Source organism: Eschrichtius robustus, chromosome 9, assembly GCF_028021215.1.
Source record: "Eschrichtius robustus isolate mEscRob2 chromosome 9, mEscRob2.pri, whole genome shotgun sequence".
NCBI classification, from domain to species: Eukaryota; Metazoa; Chordata; class Mammalia; order Artiodactyla; family Eschrichtiidae; genus Eschrichtius; species Eschrichtius robustus.
Window position 1 is genome coordinate 16,953,335 of NC_090832.1, and position 23,451 is coordinate 16,976,785.

A 23,451-nucleotide genomic window follows, 5' to 3' on the forward strand; every position below is an offset into this window, starting at 1 on the left:
AATATTACTTCGATAACTTTTTGTTGATTACTCACAATGTGCAAAGCACTGTTCTAGGGGTTGCTATTATTATCATTATTGTTAGAAATTCCCCTGGGCAGCACAAATTGTGTTACTGTCAGCTGTTAAGCCCTTCATACTTCTAGAATTATTTATCAGGCCTCTAAGGGAGTCATAAGACAGCTAGATTTCAAGAGAGGATAGTTCAGGTGCCAAGGGCTATTAGCATGCAGAGGGCAGTTCAGGGTGTGGGAATGGTGTACAGCAGGGGTCCCCAAGCCCCGGAACATGGACTGGTACCCGTCCGTGGCCTGTTAGGAACCGGGCTGCACAGCAGGAGGTGAGTGGCGGGCAAGCGAGGGAAGCTTCAACTGTATTTACAGCCACTCCTCATCACTCGCATTACCGCCTGAGCTCCACCTCCTGTCAGGTCAGTGGCGGCATTATTCTCACAGGAGCTCGAACCCTACTGTGAACTGCGCGTGTGAGGGATCTAGGTTGCGTGCTCCTTATGAGAATCTAATGCCCATGATCTGAGGTGGAGCTGAGGCGGTGACGTTAGCTCTGGGCAGTGGCTGCAAATACAGATTATCATTAGCAGAGAGGTTTGACTGCACAGACACCATAATAAATCAATTGCTTGCAGACTCATATCAAAACCCTATCAGTGAGTGGCAAGTGAAAACAAGCTCAGGGTCCCACTAATTCTGCATTATGGTGAGTTGTATAATTATTTCATTATATATCACAATGTAATAATAATAGAAATAAAGTGCACAATAAATGTAATGCGCTTGAATAATCCCCAAACCATCCCCCTCCCCCAGTCCGTGGAAAAACTGTCTTCCATAAAACCGGTCCCTGGTGCCAAAAAGGTTGGGGACCGCTGGCTTACAGGGGTACTGGAAGGCAGGAGGCAGGCACAAAGGAGAATGATGCAGTAGGAGGATGCGGAAGAGAAACTTCATTTGCTCACAACGAGGAGGGTCCATTCTGCTCACAGTGACGCACGAGTGAGAGAGGGACCTGATCTCCAGTTATGGGGGAGAATGAACACTGATGAGGCATCCAGACCATGGCGTGTGCGCTTCACAAGGACCAGAGACTGTCGTCAATACTCTCCATCGTCGCAGAAAGTCTGCACGACTAAACTGAAGGTTGGTGCAGTGGGTCTCCCTGGAAAGAGGGGGACATCTCCAGAAGAGCAAGGGACGTGGACTGGGGGACACAAGACAGGAATGGCCCAGCTCTAGGTCCTTTCCTTGGCTATGAACCTCGGGATGCCAGTTAGACCTTGCAGCCAAACTATCCAGGTCTATGCCCCTGTCTCTGTGCCTTTCCCTCTGCTCTCCTGCGGAACATTCCAGATCTACCTCTCTGGGCTGGAGGTTGAAGAGGGAGCGCAGGGACCAGCAGTGCAAGGAGAACTCAGCCACAGAGACAAGTGTCACGACTATTAAACGGGTTAATATCCATAAAGTGCTCACATGCTGCCTGGCTCATAGTAAGTGCAAAATTGATGTTTGTTAAGTAAGTGACCCAGCTGCTTCTCTCTATCAAGAAATTTCCTTCCTGGGAATAATGGGCTTTACTTACGTTTTAGCCAGGAAGGTGACATTTCTGTACAATTGATATCCACCCAGGCTCTTAGGGGAACGCCACAGACCGTCTCAGAGCAAGGAGGAGCATGGGGCACAATTCATTCATTGGGCTAAAGAATGAATCTGCTACAGCATATTAGTAAGATGCGTGAGAAACGTATTCAGATCACAGAAATAGAATCGGGTAGGAAGAGGTCTTGGGAGTCTTTACCAGGATGCCACTGAGCCTTTAAAAAGCTGTGCCATGGAGTTTGCACCCAGGGAAATGGCACACCTTCCTAGAGAGGATGCGTGTGGATGACAGACTGAATTGAAGGCCTTTCACCGACCTACATAAAAAATAAGACTTTTGGGCTTCCCTGGTGGCGCAGCGGTTGAGAATCTGCCTGCCAATGCAGGGGACACGGGTTCGAGCCCTGGTCTGGGAAGATCCCACATGCCGCGGAGCAACTAGGCCCGTGAGCCACAACTACTGAGCCTGCGCGTCTGGAGCTTGTGCTCCGCAACAAGAGAGGCTGCGACAGTGAGAGGCCCGCGCACCGTGATGAAGAGTGGCCCCCGCTTGCCGCAACTAGAGAAAGCCCTCACACAGAAACGAAGACCCAACACAGCCAAAAATAAAAAATATATAAATAAATTTTAAAAAAAATTTAAAAAAAAAATAAGATTTTATTTTTACAATGCTTATCTGCTGGTATCTGGAGATATTTTTCAGGAAAAAAAATATTAAAAATAGAAATAGAAATCAGATCAAAATAATGGAAACAAAGAATCAGACAAATGAGAATTAAAATTCTATGATGAAACTATTTGATATACTAATGGAATAAAACTTGTTTCAATACTCTATTAAAAATCAACTTAAGTTTTTTATAGTTAAGGTTTGAATTATTCAAATTGGAAAGGTTCAGGCTACATCAAACAGAGAACAGTAGCACATTTTTTTTCATGCTCTAACTAGCCTTCGGGTGTGGGGGTTGGAGGAATAGGACATCTGGTCACCCAGGCAGGCACTCCCAGGTATTTGTCCTGGAAACGCTCAGTAAGTAACTGTGCTTTACCTAGTGTTCCCAAAACTCTGCCAGGAGGGGGTTTCAGAAAGAAGGGAAGGACGGGAGGACAGCCAGGTGTCACCTCTGATGAGTAGCATTCTACAGCGGGTACTATGGGGCATCAGGAAGGTAGCAGCCATGGTCCCTGTCTTCAAGAAGTCTCTGCAGAGTTAACGCCAAAAGGATAACTCCTCTATTTCATGCAAATGACCGAGGATGAGCAAGCCCTGCCCAAAGGGGCCATAGTGACAGTCTCTTCTTGTTTCACCACTACTCAGTTGTGCCCCTTCCCACGATCCTCTTTTTTTCTGATCATGAAAGTGGAAGAGGCCACCAAGCATGGTGGGTTTGGAGGCAGACAGGTTCTGCCTCTCACCAGCTATGAGACCTCAGACAGAGTCCTTAGATTGTCTGGGTGTGTTTTCTCCTCAGTAGAATTTGGATTTGGGTAATAATATCTAATTTGCTACACTACTGTGATGATTAAGAAGATACATGGAGGGTACAGAGCACAGTGCCGGGACATACAGCACTGTGGCATCTGCGATGCATGTGTATTATAAAAAAAGGTAGACAAAACAGAAAAGTCTAAAGGAACAGATGAAAACTACTCAGAGCCCACAAGCACAATTAAAAACTGCTGTTCTTTTGTTTTTTTCCCTTTTAGTTTGTTCTTCTAAGCATATTGTGTGTACACTATAAACATATCGTACAATATAATAGTGTGTCTGATTTTTCATTAGTGGTTCAGAATGAACAATTCTTCAAAATGAAATTCCAATGGCCTCTTCATATTTCATTGCATTATTGTAAAGTCATTTATTTAACTTTCTCCATATGTTAGATATTTCTTTTTCTCCCAATTCCTTTGTCCCACAAAGACAGGCAATCTGGTGTATTGGGTAGCGCTCACCTTTGCTCAAATCCAGGTCTTGCTACTTGCTGGCTGCTTCGAACATGGGCAGAGCTTATTATCACTGAGTCTCCAGATATTCATCTGGAAATGGGATGAAGATTTCTACTTGTATTAGTTTCCCAGGACTGTCGTAAAATTACCATAAACTGGGTAGCTTAAAATAATAGAAATGTATCCTTTCACTGTTCAGGAGGTTAGAAGTCCAAAGTCAAGGTGTCAGCAGGGCCATGCCCCCTCTGAAGACTCGAGGAAAGAATTTTTCCTGCCTCTTTCTAGTTTCTGACGGTCCTTGCTGACAATCTTTGACATTCCTTGGCTGGTGGGAACATAATTCCAATCTCTGCCTCTGACTTCAAACGGCCTTCTTTCCTGTGTCTCTGAATCCTTCTCTCCTTATAAGGACACCAATCATTGGATTTAGGGTCCACCCTAATCCAATGTGACCTCATCTTAACGTGATTATATCTGCAAAGACGCTGTTTCCAAATAAGGTCACATTCATAGATCCATGGGGTTAGGACTTCAATGTATTTTGGGGGGACACAATTCAACCTACAACACTACCGAACCAAGTTGTGAGGAAGAAGTGAGTCAACATAAGTCTAAGGTACTCTGTTAACTGTAAAAGTGCTATCCTAGTGTGAATCATGACTTGTAAAGGTTTTAGGTCAAGGCACCAGTTTTAGGAAGGCAGAGTTTCAAAGGATCACATCTCCTTGAGTTTAGGTGTTCGGCCATTGCTATGGAACAGCAGTTTGAGATTTGAAGCCAAGAAGGCAAAGATCATATGGAAGAATCATGGCGCCTCATAAGCCCCAAATGCCTTAGGACTGGTCTTGTCAATTGGATGACCTCCTACTTGCTAACCTGGGCAGCCCAAGCCAGTGGGAGAATCTACAACATTGCTTCACAAAAGATCTCTGAATTTTTCCCACTGTAATCCATCTCAGATTGATACTGTTGTAAACTACAATAAAAATGAGTTATTAAAAAAATAATCAGAGCCATACCAAATTACCATCAAAGTTTCTACAGGCTTACTCTCAATTTCTACCTCATCTCACCATGGGCTGGTAGCAAGCAGCTTACGGGCTGGCAACGGTCCTTGGACCACACTTTGAGAAATGGTGCTTGTCCGGAGCCAGGGCCAATGCCGACTCAGGGGCCCCACCGGAGCACAGTCCTGCACCCAGGCTTCCGAGGAGGGGGGCTAGAGGATTCCCAGCCTTCAGCCCCATTCCGGGGGTCATGCCTGGCTGGGGAAAACAAACACACCTCCCACACCCACCTGAGTCTCAGTGTTTTCTTTGAGTTTGTTTTCCCACTGACTTACTTTCCTTTCAGTCTGGGCTTTAAAAACAGCCTTCTGAGTGAACGCAGGAGATCCCAGCTGTCCCAACACCACGGCTCATATGGAATGCATTTAGAGAGGGGAAAAAACTTGAACGGAGTGGTGATACGACTCTGAACTGGCTTGGACATGGCGTGGCTGGAATTTCGGAGCTGGCTTTTGTTTGCATTCGTCATGAAACATTTGTTATATGAGCTGCTGCTACTGCTACTAAAGCAGCTGCTGCCGAGAAACCCTCTCAATGGCTGCTTTTTCTCCTGGACATGTGCTGACTGACAGCGCTCATGGACCGGGGCCCTGGACTCTCCAGGCTTGGGATACCTGTGTCACTATTCCTGCATTAGGTTAGGGAAACGACACATGACAGCACACAAAACGGTGGTGCCTGTTTCTGCCAAGTTACACTGGCATGGTATCTTTGGATGGTCAGGTACTGCCTCTGATCATGAGACAGTGTCTTTTTTATCAGTTCTTGTAATTTACATTCTCTCCCATCAAATAAATCTCCAATATGGCCCTGATCTGTCTTCCAGGTAATTTTAAAAGACAGTAGTTTGGGGCCTCATCATAGCAAACATCATTCAGTAAAAAGACGTGGATAGATCTAGAGGCTGTCATGCAGAGTGAAGTAAGTCAGAAAGAGAAAAACAAATATTATATAATATCGCTTATACGTGGAATCTAGAATAATGGTACAGATGAATTTATTTGCAAAGCAGAAATAGAGACACAGATGTAGAGAACAAACTTATGGATACCAAGGGGGGGGATGAATTAGGAGACTGGGATTGACATATATTCACTACTATGTATAAAATAGATAACTAATGAGGACGTACTGTATAGCACAGGGAACTCTGCTCAATGCTCTGTGGTGACCTAAACGGGAAGGAAATCCAAAAAAGAGGGGATGTATGTATACGTATAGCTGATTCACTTTGCTATAAAGCAGAAACTAACACAACATTATAAAGCAGCTCTACTCCAATAAAAATTTTAAAAAAAAACACAAAGGGGTTTAACTAATAAACTACCATTAAGGGATCTTGTTTTTGTCTGTTTTGCTTTTGAAATTTCATCAGTACTATAATCCCAAGATACGGATGCTGAAGGCAGTGCTACGGTAGCCCGATTCACATCATGGTTATGCAGATATCACATGAAAGAAACATTTATAACAGATCTAGCTAGAAGCTATACACACAAAACTGGTAATAGAATCTTAAAGTTCAGGTAGTTAGCACATTGCCAGCTAAATGCAGTAGGCTGACAACAGGCCTTCAACACCTCTCCTTTGAAACACTTCACTAAAGTGACAGTAAAGGACAATAATTTTATAAAAAGATTTCAAGGACAAAGAACTGGAGAAGGATTTCAACAGAAGACAGACTTCAAACAACTTCTGGAAGATGAAAAGTGGTGAAAGGAGTGCATTGCATGTGGCAGAGCAGAGTATATGCACTGGAGTGTTGGCAGAGGGGAGACATACATCAGGAGGGTCAGCTCACCCAAAGAACCCCTGAGAGAGAGAGGAGTGGCACTAGGTAGCCCAGATGGGAAAGCTGGGCATGAGGCAGGTAGTCTGGCTATGAAGCAGTTGGGTCCCAAATTCCCTCCACACCTGCATGCAGCCAGCTATCTTGCAATGCTTCTTCCCCCATTCTCCACTGCCTGCGATCCGGCAATCTTAGGATTAGTCTCCAAAGAATCTGGCAGAGGCTCCAGACTGATTTGCTAGCCCAGAGGAGAGAGAAGAGCATGGGCTAAAATGAGAACAATGAAGTGAATTGTGCCTGAACGTGGGCCTTCAGCTCCTGTCCCCCCACCAGCAATCAGACATGTGTCCTGCTCCCCCATTCCCTCCTCACCTCCCATCCCCCAAGGGGATGTTTGGGGGACTCTTCAGTGGGGAAACTGGATCAACTCCAGAGAAAAAAAGACCTAAAATCACTAACAAATGTTTTCCCAACAAAACTTCTATCGCTGCTTGATCATCCCAAGTGGGTCCATTAGTTGATAAGCCTCCCCTACTGCACAGCACTTTCAATGAGCTCTTTAGTGTCTTACCCTCAAATATGAATTCCGACAAAGATTACCAGAGGAAAGACTTCAGACTGAAAAAGAGATGCCCAAATCAACCAAACAATGAAAAGGATCCTGGAGCAAGTAGAGATAATGTAAGAAATAGATGAAAACACTTTTTAAAAATCTCTGTAATTTTCAGAGATTTAAATTAAGATTTAATTTAAGAGATTTAACAAGCAAGAGCAAGATATTATGCAAAAAGAAAAAAAAGATTAAAAAAGAGTTCTTGGAAAAGAGAAAATTCAACAGAATGACTGGAATACACATTGAGGAACTCTTCCAGAGCGAAAAAGTTGAAGAAGTGGAAATTAAGAGAGGAAAAAAATGTAAAGCACATAGAGAGGGTGCACCTAGGGATTCAAATATCTGACCAACAGCATTCCAGAAATGAATCAGAGAAAATGGTGGTGATAAAATCATGAAAGAAGTAAAACAAGAAAAATTCCCAGAAATGAAAAACATGAGTTTTAAGCTTAAATTTATCTACTGAATACTCAGTACCCTGAGGTGCTGTAAACTTTCATAAAAGGAATAAACGGAACACTCCAGGAGAGAGAGAGAGAATGAGAAAGTCAGAGAAAAAGATGTGGGAAATGAAGTGCATGTATGAAGAAATCCATACCCAGCCAAACTGGCAATCAGATGAGATGGTAGAACGCTGATCTTTTCAGACATGCAGTGACTCAAAGAATTTACTACCTCCCACGCACCTTTTATCAGGAAGCAATTTGGGCCTATCTTGGAATAAAATGAGTTATTAAATCAAGAAATAGAATATGAGGGATTCAGGAGATCAGGGATACAATACATTCAGTAAAATGGTAAAGGGCAGTTGCAGGACAGCTGTGAAGGGAGCTTCTGAGTAATCAGCCCAGATGGAAGCAGGAAGTTAGAGCTCCGGGTGGGAAGGAGGGTAGCGGTACTGGGATGGGGGAGCAGGAAATGGAATGGCTATACTTATCTGATAAAAATATGGAAAAAAAATCAAAAGTAAGATTGATACAAAACAGATCTAATGGCACACAGGAAAATTTTGATAGGTATAAATAAATCTAAGCGAATAAAAAACCCAAGGCAATAATCAATTCTAGAAAAACAATAAGTTATGCAAGAAATGAAACAAGATGATGGTGTACTACTTGGATCAGCATCGAACAAACATATGCAGTCATAGTAACGTAAACAGGGACTATGCATGTAAAACATAGATAGAGCTATACTACGAAGATGGTGGAGGGGAGGAAGTGGAGGTAGGGGTGGTGGAATAAGAGAACTAAATAACGTCTCAAATAAATACATCAAGACAATAAAAATAAAACAAGCCTGTGCATACTAGTTATAATTAGTGTGGTGATTATCAGAAGAACCAGCTAACTGTGCTGAAAGCGTTTGCCTCTGCAGAACCAGACTTCGCGATGGAGAGGGTTGAAATAGGAAATGACTGCTTTTCATTACATGTCTTTTAGTACTATTTGATTTTTAATTATATACATGCACTACTTTAATATATAAACTATAGTTAAAAAACAGGAAGGTAAAATTCTAGGAAAACATGTTTTGAAAAGTAGCTCCAGTAGTGTCTGGCTATGACAAGGCAACAGAAGTACTTAGAAGCACATTGTAAAAACTGGAGAGGTGAGACTTTCCAGTCAGAGTATCTGAAACTCCCACTCAGCAAGCAAAACTTCCCTACTCTCATCAGTGGGGAATTAGATTGGATTTCTCTATGGGTTTGTGGACAGTGAAATGAATATGCTTAATATAGCTCACAAGAAACCACTGAAAACAGCAATGTTCTGTACACAGGTATATTTGCAGTTTTTCACTGTGTTCTTTCACAGTGCAACACCATTTGCAAGATGTGAAAAGCTAGGACATTATATGTTGATGAAAATGTATGAGATATTAAAAAAATACAGACCAGGAAATGATATTTTTATTTGAACAAGATTTAGTTGAACAAAAATAGAAGCTTCCATTGTAAAATGTTGAGTCATGCGAAATGGGTAAGGATTGTACTTCGCCCCAGCTGGGGGTACATTTTATAAGCAAAGAATGTCAGCAAGGCAAGACCGTGAGTCAAGGGCACAAAGACAGTTCTGAAATTCTCTGTCTGAGGCCCTTTCCACATCACCACATTAGGCCCAGGGGCGGGTACAGACCTTGGAAGTTTGGGCATGAAAGAGCGGGAAGCTCACAGAGTCTTTTATAAAAAGATCAACTATCACCTTCTGGGGTCGGGTCTCTAATCTTCTTTGCCCAGGCTCTAGGAGCATTTCAGCTTTGCTGAGTTACCAGGAAAGTCCAACAATTGAAATTTGTGGTGACTAATTCCACCCTTAGTAACATTCTTACTCAATGCAAAGCATATTACTGTCAAGTTCAACTAAAAACTGCTCAAAGTAGGAGTGAATAAATTCCCAGGTAGAAGAAATCCACCTATAAACACAGAAGAATGCTGGTACCTCCACCACACACCCAGATATTATTAGCCACCTTTTTGTCTGGGGAAAAGAATCATAAGACAGAAAACTGCATACCCCATGCCTGGCCACACTGCGGGGAGCATCTGGGCTTCTCCAGAGGATGAGGTTGGGACCTAGAAGAGATCAGTTTCCCAGGGTGCATGGGTGGGAGGTGGGGACTAGGGGAAACTTCTGGAGGGATGATTCCAAGGGCTCCTAGTGAGGGAGGCCAGGAAGACCAGAGGCAGCATCAAGGGACACAGCGAGCTCACCCGAGTCAGGGAGTGAGTGCCTGGTAACAGAAGGGGAGACCATGCTGGTGGGCAGAGAGGGGAATCTGGGGGTCAGGCAGGGCAGTAGGTGGTGTCTGGAGAGGTGTGGTGGGCTCCCCAGTGGAACAGTGCAGGACCGACTGGAGCCAGTGGTTATGCCAGGGCTGGAGGGTGCCTGGGTCTTGGGTGCAGAAAAACGGAAAGAAAGCAAGGAGTAAGAATCCCAGCCCTAGGGACCTGGGAACCTGGCGGTATCCTGACACACTGTTAGGAAGCGAGGGATCCTTGGGTGGTGGTCAGGCTTGCCGAGGGCAGGGAAAGCGGGGTTGGGGGAGTGACACATGGCCCTCTGGCAACTGTGGCTTGGCCACTGGTTCTGGGATTGGTATGAGTGACTCAGTTCCAGGTTGTACCACAGAGAGATCTAAGGCTGCGGATACTTTTCCTGCCTTGGGCAGGACTGGCTTAGCAGTAGGGTGACTGAGCTGCGAAGAATTGGGGGGCTCAGCTCAAAGAGGCAAGGTCAGTAGGCAAGGGCCGAGGTGGGCTGGAAGCCCCTCATGCCTCCCAAGTATGGGACTTGGGACTTCTGTGCCTTCACACCTCCAGGTCTGCACTCATGTTATTTTTTTCTGCCTAACTTGCCTCCTTCCACGTCCACCTGGGGAAGAGCGATGCACCCTTCAAGGCCTGGCCCAAATATCTCCAGCAGGAAGTGCCCATCCAGTTTGCGATGGCGTTCATGCCAGATATGGTTTTCTTTATCTTTATACGGCCGTTGCCCAGGACTGGAGTGTATTGCAGACATGGAAACACTTGCTGAAAGTGCTTGTTGAATTTTTCTAGTATTTTCAGATTATACCTGCTATTTAAATATTAGTCTTCAAAGAAGAGAGATATTTTTGGAATGTTATTACTATAAAATCAGACCATGTGTTGAATAGAGATAATCTATAGATTTTATTTTCAAGCATTTACCTTCAACTGCAATACATAAGAATGCTTAATACCCGCTTAATGCTCTGTATTAATGATTAAATACGAAGGATGTTTGGAGGGTCATAGATTCATGGAGTTTGTGGTGGTGCTGGGGACAGAAGCTTGAATGTCTGTGGCCACTTAGGACTTGATAACTGTGGGCAAGCTATTCTACTCTTTGACTCTCAGCTTTCTTATTTAGAAAATGAGACAACTAATTGTCTTCCTCAGCTTCAGAGGATTTGTGTAAGAATCAAATGAGGTCATCTTATGGAAGTGCTTTATAAACGGTAAATTGCTATGCAAATTATTATTATTTAGGAACTGTTGCTGATGTTTGCATGCAAGACTCTTCACTAAGATACCACTGCTGTGTAATAAGGAGTTTAGTTGTTTGAACATGAATGGGTGTACACACACACACACACACACACACGTAATGCAGTACCAACCTGACTAGAATCTGAGCCTAGGACATGAATGGTGATAAACAAATCGTTATGGAGAATATTGACGGTACATGAACCAATAACAGATTGGTATCCTATTTTTTATAAATGATAATCGAGGTTTTTAAACAACTTCATTGGTGCCTGTAGATAGTCAGAATTTCTCCCAACCATCAGTTGTATACCTGTGAAGTTCCAGAATGTTTTTGGGTTTTGTTGTAGCACAAAAGTAATAAGAAGATGGAAATAAAAAACGAGAAACAGCATGTTTAATCCAATCGTTGTAGAATGATGGATGATTTTTATAAAACTAGAGTGGACGGTACATATATTTTCAACCCACGCAAACTTATTTGTAAACTATCCCCCAATTCCCGACCCCACTGGCTCTCAGATAATGCGCTTTGGACTACTGCAATCAATTGTACTTGGAATCCTTTTGATACGATCCCATTTTTAGGCCCCATATTGGGCATAATTGTACATCTGTGTTCAAGCATTCTGTAAACGCCTGTCAGCAGATGCAAACTGTTAGGAAACCACAAGCACTTCCTTGAGAAAATGGGGAGACACTGCCACCTGCTGGACAAAGTTTAATTCATTAACAGCGATCTGCAGTACGTAATTCTGCATATGGAAAATAAAGGTTTTTCAAGAACTGAATCTTAGGGTCTTAGTTAAAATAAAAACGCCATTAAATCATTGAACACCCATCCTATATCTACTAAATAACATGATGCATCACAGTCTGAAAGATTCAACATTCAACTCGAGTTAATGGTAATTGGCCCTGGTCACATCTCAACAGTGGGTTTCATTTAAGGTTGAAATTTTAACGCCCTGATATTTCTGCTAAGAGTTCAGGCATAAAAACAGATGATGTTAAAAAAACCCTCAGTGACTTGCATGGTGTTTTCCAGTCCTGAGCGTGTCACCGTAGTAATATTTCCATTAAATTTATTCCCTGTGATTGTTTCAGGAATAAGGTATTGGCCAGAATATAACTGTTCCTCTCCTTCTAAGTCAGAAATACTATTTCCTAAAAGCATGCGATTTCACAGTCATAGGTCAGCTGTCACTGATGAAATAAGTGAAGGGTGATCATTTTTTTTCTTCTTCCCCTCCCCCCCATCTCTCTCTCTTGCTTTCTTTCACGTAGAAGTTACAGAGAGAGCTGAAGCCCTAGTTCCTCCCAGATACTGGCCCTGTCTCTCTCCTGTAATGTGGTTGGCAGGCTAATAGCTAATTATTGAACACTTAATCATATGTTAAGCTCTGGGCTAAGGGCTTTACATGGATTCGATCAGGTTCATCTCTCACAACAACCCTGTGAAGTAGACAGTATTGTTTATGTGCCTTATACAGATGGGGAAGCTATGGGGTACAGGGGTTACACCTTACCTCTGGTTATCCAGTTAAGTGGAGAACGGGCTTTAATGCCCAGGCTGCCTACTCCAGAGCCTGTGCTCTAATAATTATGATATTCTGTCTTCTGGACAGAAATGCATATGGTGTGGAGAGAGAAGGGTGGACAGTGTAACCAGAGAGTGAGTTGGGATCCCTGGCTTAGGGAAGAATGGATTCTGAAGGAATGACCCTGCAGTGAGGATTCGTCATGTCCTCTAGGTGGCGATAGTCCCCATAACTAAACCTGGGAATTACGAAGGCAATGGGGACTGCCTGTGGTTTTTGCGGGGTGGGGGGGAAAGCACCGTATAATTGTGCTAACCAACAGAAGGTAGAAAGAGGAGCCTTAAAACCTTCCATGTGATACTTTAGCATGATAATAATATAGACCTTGGCGATCAGCCACCCAAGGCTACATTTGCTCGGGGTCCTATGGGCAGAACCACCGCAGAAAGAGGACTAGGAGTCTCTTCAAACTCCCAACTTAGTGTTCTTTCCTTAAAGAATAACTTTTCTTTATGAATAATAGGACAATTTTAATCTTCTATGTAAATATCCTCAGATTTGAATAGTGCAATGCAAATGAACTCCAAGAGTACACTGCTATACCCTTAATAGGAGTCTAATTATCATTCATGCCTAGCAAAAAAATATTTAAATTTGTACTTTATCATCGCTGTTAATAAAAATATTTAAGTATAAGCAGTTTTTTAAAATAAAAAACAAAGCACCCAATTTATGAATGAACTTAAATCCTCAAAGTTAGCACGGAAGTCATTTTGTTTGGAATTAGACATTTTTCCTTTGTAGTATAGTTGGTGGCCAGATTCTCAAGACAGCCCACGAAAGTCTTGTAAATTCTCTATTGAGGCTCCAGTGTTTACATTTGTAATGGAAACAAGTTGAAAATGAATACTAATGTAGTGCTAGTAACGTAAAGTATTTAAAATACAAGGGAAAAGGATTAGCTTTCAAGTCCTCACGTGGTCCTCACATAGGAGGGTTAAAATATCAGGTCCTAGGGTTCCACATCTGGGTGCTAAGTGGCACTACTGAACTGGAACAGCTGGGTTATTCACCAAGTCAGGGGCGGATATGGGAGACGATAAGGACTTTTCCTATCATAGATATTCACTTATTCTCTGTCTTTAATTAATTTACTTATTTATTGTGGCCTTTAACACCACTGTGATTTTAGCTCCTAAAGAAACTATGACTAAGAAAAATATTGATAGCTCACAGCGTGTCCCTTTTTAAGAGCTAAGGGGGAAAAGCATTCATGAACACGTTAACGCTTGTGGCTCAGAAACTCTAAGCTGTGGCCCTTTGGTTCACATTTTTTTTTTTTTTTTTTTTTTGGTTCACATTTTGATGGATGACCATGGAGCTGTCTCTCCAATTCTTTGGGCCGGCTCCAAGCTTCTCGTTTTTGAAAGGTAAGTAATGAGCAAATGTAATCGAGATTAATCAATAAAAAATGAGACCGCATAAGTTAAAGAAGTGAGGTCACTCTTACCCAGTAAATCTGTTTCGGCCTTGGTTCCCCCAATTTTTCAAACTCCTACCCAGGTTGGGCGGAGTTTACTGAGCCCTCACTCCAAGGTACCGGCCTCAACATTGGCAACTGCCCTTGGGCTGGCGAGAAATACCAGAGTGTGTTCTCCTGGTTATCCACCAGGCTACAACTTTCATTCTTATTTCACCTCGAGTACTTACTATCATCAACTTCTTCTGAGATACACTAACTGGGTCTCCACAGAGTGCAAACATTAATATAAAATGACTAAATTTCAAAAAGATTTATGAAGACTAAGTTTCTCAAATATTTTTGGTAGGAGACAAATTTACTCACCAGCATATACCTTCTTACAGGCAGTGAATGGGGTGAGGGAGCACAGACAGTTGACCTATTATTTAGCGAAGTTATTAACTTCTCTAAATGGTGGGTTATTGGAACCCACAGTACTGATTGGAAAGAATTAATGACTATCCTTCCAATCTAGAATAAGTGACAACCCATTTGACTAGCGGACGTTATTTTTACCAGCTCCCCGGTTATTGTTGTTAGTGTTTTTTCTTCAGCAGTGAGACTGGTCTAAATGTTTTTCGTCTTGCTGGAAGGGGATTCCTGAAATCCGCACACACCTGCATTTTTTAAATAACAGGATGAGCACCAAAGAAAAATGGCCAGTGGAGTGTTTGCATCTTAATCCAGCTCCATGGTCAGTTGAATCTACAAATATTTAAAGGTCTCAGATTTTAGTGTTTCTTCCCTCTGTCCTCTAGTCCACTCAGTTATAAAATTCTTGTATAAAGGGCACGAGCAATGATTTTAGTGGGCCATTATCTGTGAGTTTAGATTGAAAATGCACAGGTGATGGGGCCCTGGTGTGAATGATAAAGTGACCTGCTGCTTCTCTTCTTTAACCTATTTGATACCAGCTCACTGATTTGTGGCCATGAGAAAACAATACAGGGGCTTAGTCTTTGCAGAGGCTAAAATATACCAGAAAGCTGGCCAGGCGTGGGTGCTCATCTCCTGTCCCCTGCTTCAGGGGATGAGGAAACTCTTCGGGACAGAGCAACTGTGGAGCTGCTTGGCCTTCAAGGTTACCATAGAAAAATCTCACAGAAGGTGCCTGAGAGGCCACAAAACACAGGGGAAGTTACTGAAGAATCACTCAGATGTTCATTTTGTTGTCTACGTGCCGTGTGGCAGCGGAGACCATTACACTGGAGTGATATGCAAAATATTTAACACCAGTTCCACTCAGGAACTAAATTAGAACAGTTGTTGAGTCCTGGGCCAGAGTCCTGAAGACCCCCTTTGGGGATGGCGGTAAGGTATGTGTGTGTGTGTGTGTGTGTGTGTGTGTGTGTGTGTGGAAGTGCACCTGGAGGGTGGGCGCCCAGGGCAGTGTAGACGTGTCTCGCTGTTTTAACCACCAGAAGAGCTGGATTGTGTGAGCTGGTAATGTGTTGGCCGGCCTGCATTCTCCCTGGGGCAGCAGCCTCAGAAGTATTTTATACACTGCTAGGCCCAACTCAAAGGGGAGAAAAATCTTTAATTTATAGGTGGAAAGATCACTGCTAAAGACAAAAGAGCTAACAGTCACTCAATTTTCAAAAATATGTTCTACTTTAATTAATGGGCTTCCAGATCACGGGACGAAGGCCCACAATTCCTGAGAAGTCAGGTGTTTAAATGAGGAAAACAGTTGGGAAGTGAAGGTGATACATCCTGACAACGGTAGGTAAGTGGCCCTTGGGGCTAAGATTTTTGTTTGTGGTTTATTTGTATTTAAGAAGAACAAAGATTAAAATGTCCTCTTCTAAGTTATCAGACCTACACCCCTGATGTGGACCTTTGGTGTGCTGGGCTGTGACGTCCTGTGAATGATGTCAACCCCAGATCCCAGGATGGATGACGTACGTGATGTGGCCTCACCCATACTCTTCCCAAGCGCTGGGACAACGGTGTGTTCTTATCTGACAGCTCTGTGTCTCCAAGACCCAGTCAGCCTTTTATCTCATACTGTACATCTCACACACACACACACCCACGCACACTATACAACAAGATAAAGCCAGAGAAGGGAAATAACAATGAATAACGTAAACCTTTTCTTCAAAGGAGCCTGATTTAGGGTGAGACTCTTCCTTGCACAAAGACCAGAGTTTACTTTGTCCTACAGAGCTAAAAACTGGTCGCAGGAGAACTCTTTAAATTCTTTGAACTCTTTAATTGCCCAGTGTTGAAAGGGCAAAAGAAGGCCCTATTTCAAAAAATGACAATTTAGAGTTTGTTATGCTTCTAGCTATTCCAACCACACTTCTTGCTGTGGAGACACACCTGCAGGGCATAGGTCGAGGTCCTTGGTCATGTAAGTACATGGGAGTTTATCTCTGAATAAGAGTGTTGGGAGACCAAGGCAAAATCACCTTCCCCCAGCGAGTCCCTGGTAGTGGTAGGGCCACCCGATGGAACAGAAGTCAGGGCTCCTGTAGGCAAAACCAGTTCACCTGGGCATCGGCACCTGTCAGTGATGCAGGTGTGGTACGAGGTCCCTGCCTGGCTGTGTGGCATGTGAGGCAGAGGCTGCGTTTGGGAAGCCCTTCCTCTGTGCCTCATTTCTACAAAGCAGAATAATACCTTCCATTTCCGGACAATAAACAGATTAGTGAATAGGTATTGTTGTGGCAGCAGTAGATTAAGAACAGGAAAGAAACAAACAAGGTTGTTTGCCTTTCAAGTTAAAATTATAATGAGAAAATGATGGACTTCTGAGAGTAATGATATTTACAGTGACACTACGGGCAACCCTTATAATTGCTTTGCTGCACTCTCTTTCTTGCTTCTGTTTGGACACCACTCCATTTATTAGAGTAAAATCATAATTGTATTCTCAATGTGCTGCTTTATGGATTCTATGCGCCAGGATTTGCTTTTGTCAAATGGAAGTAGGGCCAGAGTTACCTCATCACACTCCCCCAGGACTCCAACACACACCTGCCTGTTCATTGGTTCGCCCCAGCACCAGGACATGGCCGACGGGAACGCTGCCAATCTCACCTTCCAGAGGGGGAAATGGAAGCATCCGGCCTTTAAAACATGGCGAGTTTATGTTTGGCCCTGAAGCTCAAGGTTTTGGTATCTAAATCTCGTGGTTCTAACCTTGCTTTGAAGCCAGGGGAGCTCCCCTTCACTAACAGAAGAGATGATTTCACGCCTTCATTTCCCGAGTCCTTTTCAAGGTGAGTAAGCCTCAAAACAGAGAAGCACTTGCTTACGGACGGAGTTACCTGGGTCTTTGTAGATACTGAGCACACCCTTGAAGTAATGAGGTAAAAATCTTTCCAGTAAAAGCAGCACATCTTCCAACTCTTCAAGAATCCCCACAAGCAGGAAGTTTTCATTCACGTTCAGTTTTGCTCTTTCAAGGGCCCACTCACCAGGCTCCCTTTATGGATATAAAAATGATTTTGAAATCAAAGATTGGTTTTCAAAATGCAGCAACAACATGTTGGAAGCTTCTCCCTTCTCCCACCCATCCCCAGTCACATAAGTCCAAATCCCACTTTCTCCAGGGCCCAGCGAGCCCCACCTAAATGTTTGTTAAGAGAAAATGGGCCCAGGCAGCTAGGTCTCAATAAATGCTGACTAGAATGGCCTTTTAATAGGAGGACCAAACCGAACCCATAAAGTTAGAAGTTTTGAAATATGAAACTTACTGATTTTGATTTCTGTAGAAATCAAAATAGGTGTCAGGTCATGACCACTAATCATCCTATTCTTTTGAGGAATTTAAAAACAAACGTTTTTGTTTTTTTTTTTTCTTCAATTACGGAAGGAAAACAGCCTAATCTTATTTGTAAGGCAGATCTCTGAGCCAACCACACTGATATGAATGTAAAAAGCCCAGCATGGGGATCCCAGGAGCTGGGTTCCGGCCTGGCTGGTGTTGACTATCTGGGGGAATTTGGGCAAGCCAGGATTCTTTTTTGAAAATTTTTAATAATCCTTACTTAGCTCAAATAATTGTCATCAAGGTGGAACAAGGTGACATTTTAAAAGCATTTTGAAAATCATCACGAGATAAGGCATCAGAAGTCCCCGCCCCAAGATTGGGAAATATATAATTTTAAAAGTACTTTAAGGGGTTAGAATCTTGTTTCTTGGAATAAATACCCTCATTTTGACAGAAAGCGAGTCAACTGGCCCCAAATCTTCCCAGGATCTGAAGCCCTGACCGTGAAGCAGGAGGTGTTTTCTACCGGGGACAAGTCGGTGAGGGAGGTCTCCTGAGCTCAGGAGTTTATCATGAAGCAGAAAACTGACACTTCTAGCCCCAGAATTCTGACCGTAAACAAACTGGTTAACTCAGCAGAACATCAATAATAACAACACACCTAATAACTAAGCAGCAAGCACAGGGTAAGCAAAAAGTACAATGAGTGAGCTGCAATTTGGAAACAGCTGTGTCCTCCCCCCAACCCCCCAGTCTCTTAAGGAACACAACGACCTTCTAATCAATGTCTCCTTTCGGGGAAAATGCCACTTCTGGCAGCAGGGTTTATTTTCCACCAAACAAAGATAATATTCATCGTTACTACCATTTCTTCTGGAGGCTATACATTTGTCTAGTAGAACAAGTGTAGCTAGACCAGAATCATCTGGGAGGTGGTCACAGATGCCTGGGCCTCACCTCAGAGACTGTGATCAGGTGAGGGTTCCTAACAAGCACCCCAGGGATGCAGATGCAGGAGGTGGGTGGACCACACTGAGGGCCCTTACTATCTGAATAAGTCACTTGCTAAAGAAGGTCTTGCAACCAAGTAAGGCTGAGGAGGGATCACTAGAAAGTACTTTCTTCTCTTTCTACTAAGTATGCCTCAGGAGAGAGACACTCTGGAATTTTGGGTGTGAGCATCTAGTGTTTCAGACCCAGCTAGACACACCACACTGGCAAGGACAGCTGTGGAGGCAGCAGAGTCACTACAGAGGAGCAGGATGGGTGCACCCCCTGGGCTTTACTATCTCATGGGCTGGGTAGTGACGGGTGTACGTCAAAGGTGAAGAAGAGTTTGGTTGGCATTTCAGTTACACAGCTTTACGGGTGGTTCCCAAGGCCTCTGCCAGACCTTGATTTGTTAATTTCTTTAGTTATAGGACATTCAGAATCTCAAATGCGATCTTGAAAGATTAACAGTAAATATTAAGTGAATTCTAGAAGTTAGAGAGACTGGGGATGCAGGAGACGCCCACGCAGTGCCAGGTGGTGGGTCTCCTGTCACTTTTATCCACATGAGCGTGTCGTGAGCCTGTTTCAGTCTTTACCTGCATCTGGGATGCTGTCCACAAAAATACGGAATGATGTAAAATAACCTGGGGTTGGAACACTCAGGATAGTTTTCAAGAATACACTCATTGATGTCCTAGAAGAGAAAACACAGCAGTGAGATGTCTGGCGGTCTCTGCAGGGCTTTGTCAAATGTCATACAGTGTAAGTAAAATTGATACTTTAATGATACGGGAAGGCCTTGAGAAGATGTAGAGAATTGATGGATTTCATGAGAAGAAATGAAATCCTTTTTTTGCCTTGTACCAGCCTGCTCCTCTGGTCACGTACACATATGGTCAGAGCATTTCAAGGAGTGCTTGTTCTGTTGAGTGAAATGAATTTCTGCGTTTCCCAGTGGCCTGAAGTCTCTAGCTAGATGGCAAGCATCTTGGAGCAGTTCTACTGACTGTGGCTAGTTGTGGCCCCAGCAGTTATGAGAAACTGGGAAGTATACAGTGGACACTTAAGAAATATTTGTTGAATGAATTCAGTATGACTTAATTCATTCAGACTTAATCAGAGATCCCTGTACAGCCAATCCTGTAGAAATGTGTTTCCCTGTGTATCCACATGTCCAACAAATACTTGTTAAGTACCTACAACAGTCACATAGAGGGTTTGTAAATTTTGGAAGGGCTGTAAAACCATTTCTAATGTTATATTAGGTTAGGAAGTGGCAGGATATTTGCATATAGACATTCTCTCACTTTCAAAAGCAACAGTTGTGACTTCCAAATAGAAAATCTGGAATTTCCGCATAGAAAATTTCTCTTCTATGAGGTTGAGTGCAGTGTCTTTGTCAGCATTACTAGAGCTTACAATGACATGAAAAGAAGGGCTAAAAATCCGCTTTCATCAAGGCAGGTTACATTGGATACCCTAGATAAGACATGTCTGGTTCTTAGGTATTTCTAAAGAGAAAAGATAATCCAATTTACAAACAAACCAAACAGCTATGGGATGTTTTCTCAGAGACAATACTGGCAAGGCAAATTACGAGTGGATATAGCTCAGCAAACATGGTCCTATGGTCAATGGAGTTTATGAGTCAGTTGAAGCCACTGAATCTAATATGATTAGGGTAAATGGTTAGTTATTAAAAGTATTTTTTTAGTTCAAGTTGGGAGTTGGAAAATATAACTTAAATATCTTTTTTTTTTCAACAACCTTTTCTTTCTCCCTCTCACGCTTCTTTGGTTTATATACCAATTAAATAAATTACACAATTACAGTAACAAATTCAACTGGAATAAAGAGATTCAGGAACAAACACACCCCAGCTGAGCACCTGAGCCTATTGTGGGAAGCACAGGTGCACAGTTCCCAGAGAGGAATATACTAGAAGCAAATGGAATGGTGTACGTCAGCCCATCCAGCCATGCATGAAGTGGAGGGTGGTTAAGAGCACTTCATTGCATTGAAAACCCATTAAAAATGCATGATGTTAGACCCCAAATACCTTTCTAAGAAGAAACTGACACAGAGGGATGTATGTATAAGACTATTCATTGCTATAAGATTTATTACAACAAAATGTGGCAGAACTTACAGTTCGTTAATGGGGGATTGATTCACAGAGCAGTTATGGCACATTCCTATGATGAAATACTGGGCACCCAGAAAGGATAAGGAGGCTCTACATGCACTGTCCTGAAAAGTGTCTGTGATGAGTTTTCAGATGAAATAAAGTCAATTATAGGACAATATGAACATGTAGGACAACCTAAAAATAAAATGTGTTTACATAAGGACAAAAATATCTGGAAGGATAAATACCAAACTGTTAAAAGAAGTCATTTACGGTGGTACATGTAATGGAAGATGGGAATACATTGAACTTTTACTTTATTTGTTTTTGAAATGTTAGCTTTAATTATAATATATGTATTTTAGTTTTATCATCAGAAAAGTTTAAGGAGATCTACACATTGTAAAACAAACTAAAACTTGTATAGAGGGTGACCAGGCTTTGCCATGAGGATGCTCTGACCTCCCTTCCTCCCTCACCCTCCAGGTATCCTCTGGCAGTTGGCTTCCCCCAGGGACCTGAGCCTTAGGTCAGAGCGACCCAGGAACTGGGCTGGGGTCAGAGGGAGGGAGCTAGGAGCTGGGTGAGAAGCAGAGCACAGGAGACTCCGGCCAGGGCCAGCATGGTCAGGCGGGTCTGTCCTCTGAGGTCGAGATTTCACAGCAAATGGCTGAGTAAAATGGTGGTGATTTAGGGGGTGTCCAGAGATCTGCCCCACACACAGTCAGCCCCCCAGAGACCTGCATTAACACGAGGGGCGGGGCAACTGAGCCCACCAAAGCCTCCTGCAGAGACTCTCACAGCGCGGGCGCTTCTCCGAGTTCACTTTACAGTGGCCTTTTAAGAAGAACTTGTGTAATTGTTTGTTTAGGTGGTGACTCCAGGAGAGCACAGATGCCTGCTCACTGCATCTCCAGTACTTAGCACTCTGCCTGGAAAAAGCAGAGGTGCAATAAATACTCAGTGACTGAATGAGCAAATGGCAGAAGGAACAAGCCGAGACACACAACCCTGATTCTGTCCCCAGAGATCCTGGCCTGGGGCTCGCAGGAGGGGGCAGAGGGCATCAGTTGGTGGGGATGGGGAGGGCTGAGGACTGCAGGGACCTAGGAAGGACGTTTCCCTATTGGAATCCACACATAACCTCTCAAGGTCAATTTATGGGAAGACATAAATTCCTAGTTTAAGAATTACTGTTAACAATTCTTCCTTTCTTAGAGCAAGGCACGTCGCAGGAGATTTCAAAGAGTTCCATTTGAGCCCATTAGGTTGATGGATGGTGTTGGCCACAAGCATCTTATGGAAATGCTATAGGAGGACATACATACAAGGTGACTCAGATGTAAGACCAAGCGGAAGCAGGAAACGAGCTGTGAAGACCCACGCACTCAGCTGCCTACGGCTTGGCCACAGTGAACACTGATCTGCTTCCCGGCAGCTCAAGGACGCGGGGCTTCGGGAAGCTGCTCTTGGCCACTCACACAGTCCACTCTTACTGGAACCCAGAACTTCAGTGAATGACCTTTCAGTGTCTTGGGCAACCAAATGTGACAAGTGTCAACACAGCTGTTCCTCCGGTGCTCTGCTCCAGTCCCCCCCAGAGCCATACGGTTTCCCCCAGAGTTAATGGTTTTATTTTTGGCCCTTAGGCTTCGCTATCTTGTGTTGTTTTACAATCACCTTTTTATACTGAAGTTCTCTTTGTACATTTATAGTTTAAAATGATTATGCAATTTCATCTTTTCTTCCCATGCAGTGCTTCTAGGATAAGGTTGTTTTAAACGAAAACCTTCATATTTATTTTAAGACTTGCTCTAAGATCTTCATGACGGTGATAACTTTAGCCAAGCTGGCCCGCTTGCCAGACTGCTTGCCAGTGCTTGATCTACGATTTGCTTATCTGGTCCTTGGATCTTGGCAGCTACCATGGCACCCCACAAAGTGTTCCCTTGCCCAAGACTAGCCCTCTTGTAAGACTGGGTTTAAACATAAGACCCCACTCTCCCCATATTCTCAATTTATTCAGGAAATGAGATATTCTCTAGGAGCAAACATTCCAGATAACTGAGTCCTTTTAATTGCCAAAGCTACAAAAAAAAAAAAAAAGACCAATTTTGGTTGAAATTTATTCTAAACTGTGCTATTTTTAAAAGCATACACTTACACCCTCTAGGTTTCCTTAGTGGGTTCATCTTCTTCCACTTTGATCGGACAGCAAAATCACCTTCAATTGATTTTCTCCTGTAACGTTTTCACTGGATAGACTGTGATGAATAACATGCACCTGTCAAATGCCAAAGGGCCCTCAGTGCCCAAAGGAAACCCCAGTCACTACAGCCAGATCCCTGGGGGTCATTCCTGGTTCCTCTCTCACCCTCACTGGCCACGTCATTCAGCGGCCCGACCCTGCAGCCTTACCCCCAAATGGTTTTCTAACCTGCCTTCTCCCATCCATTCCACACCTCAGCCCCTGCTCAGCTCCTTTGCAGCTAGTTAGTATCTCTT

The 23,451-nt window shown here is 43.3% G+C and overlaps 1 protein-coding gene across 2 annotated transcripts in view; it reads right to left on the minus strand.

Annotated features, from left to right (window-relative positions):
• UST (uronyl 2-sulfotransferase) overlaps positions 1-23,451 on the minus strand; it is a 288,030-nt gene that overhangs the window by 42,733 nt on the left and 221,846 nt on the right. For both annotated transcript variants that reach the window (XM_068550775.1, XM_068550776.1), the window contains exons 6-7: positions 19,415-19,512; positions 17,380-17,537 (exon numbers count right to left, since the gene is read on the minus strand). In XM_068550775.1, the coding sequence (XP_068406876.1) occupies positions 17,380-17,537; positions 19,415-19,512 (256 nt within the window). The remainder of the gene's footprint in view (positions 1-17,379; positions 17,538-19,414; positions 19,513-23,451) is intronic.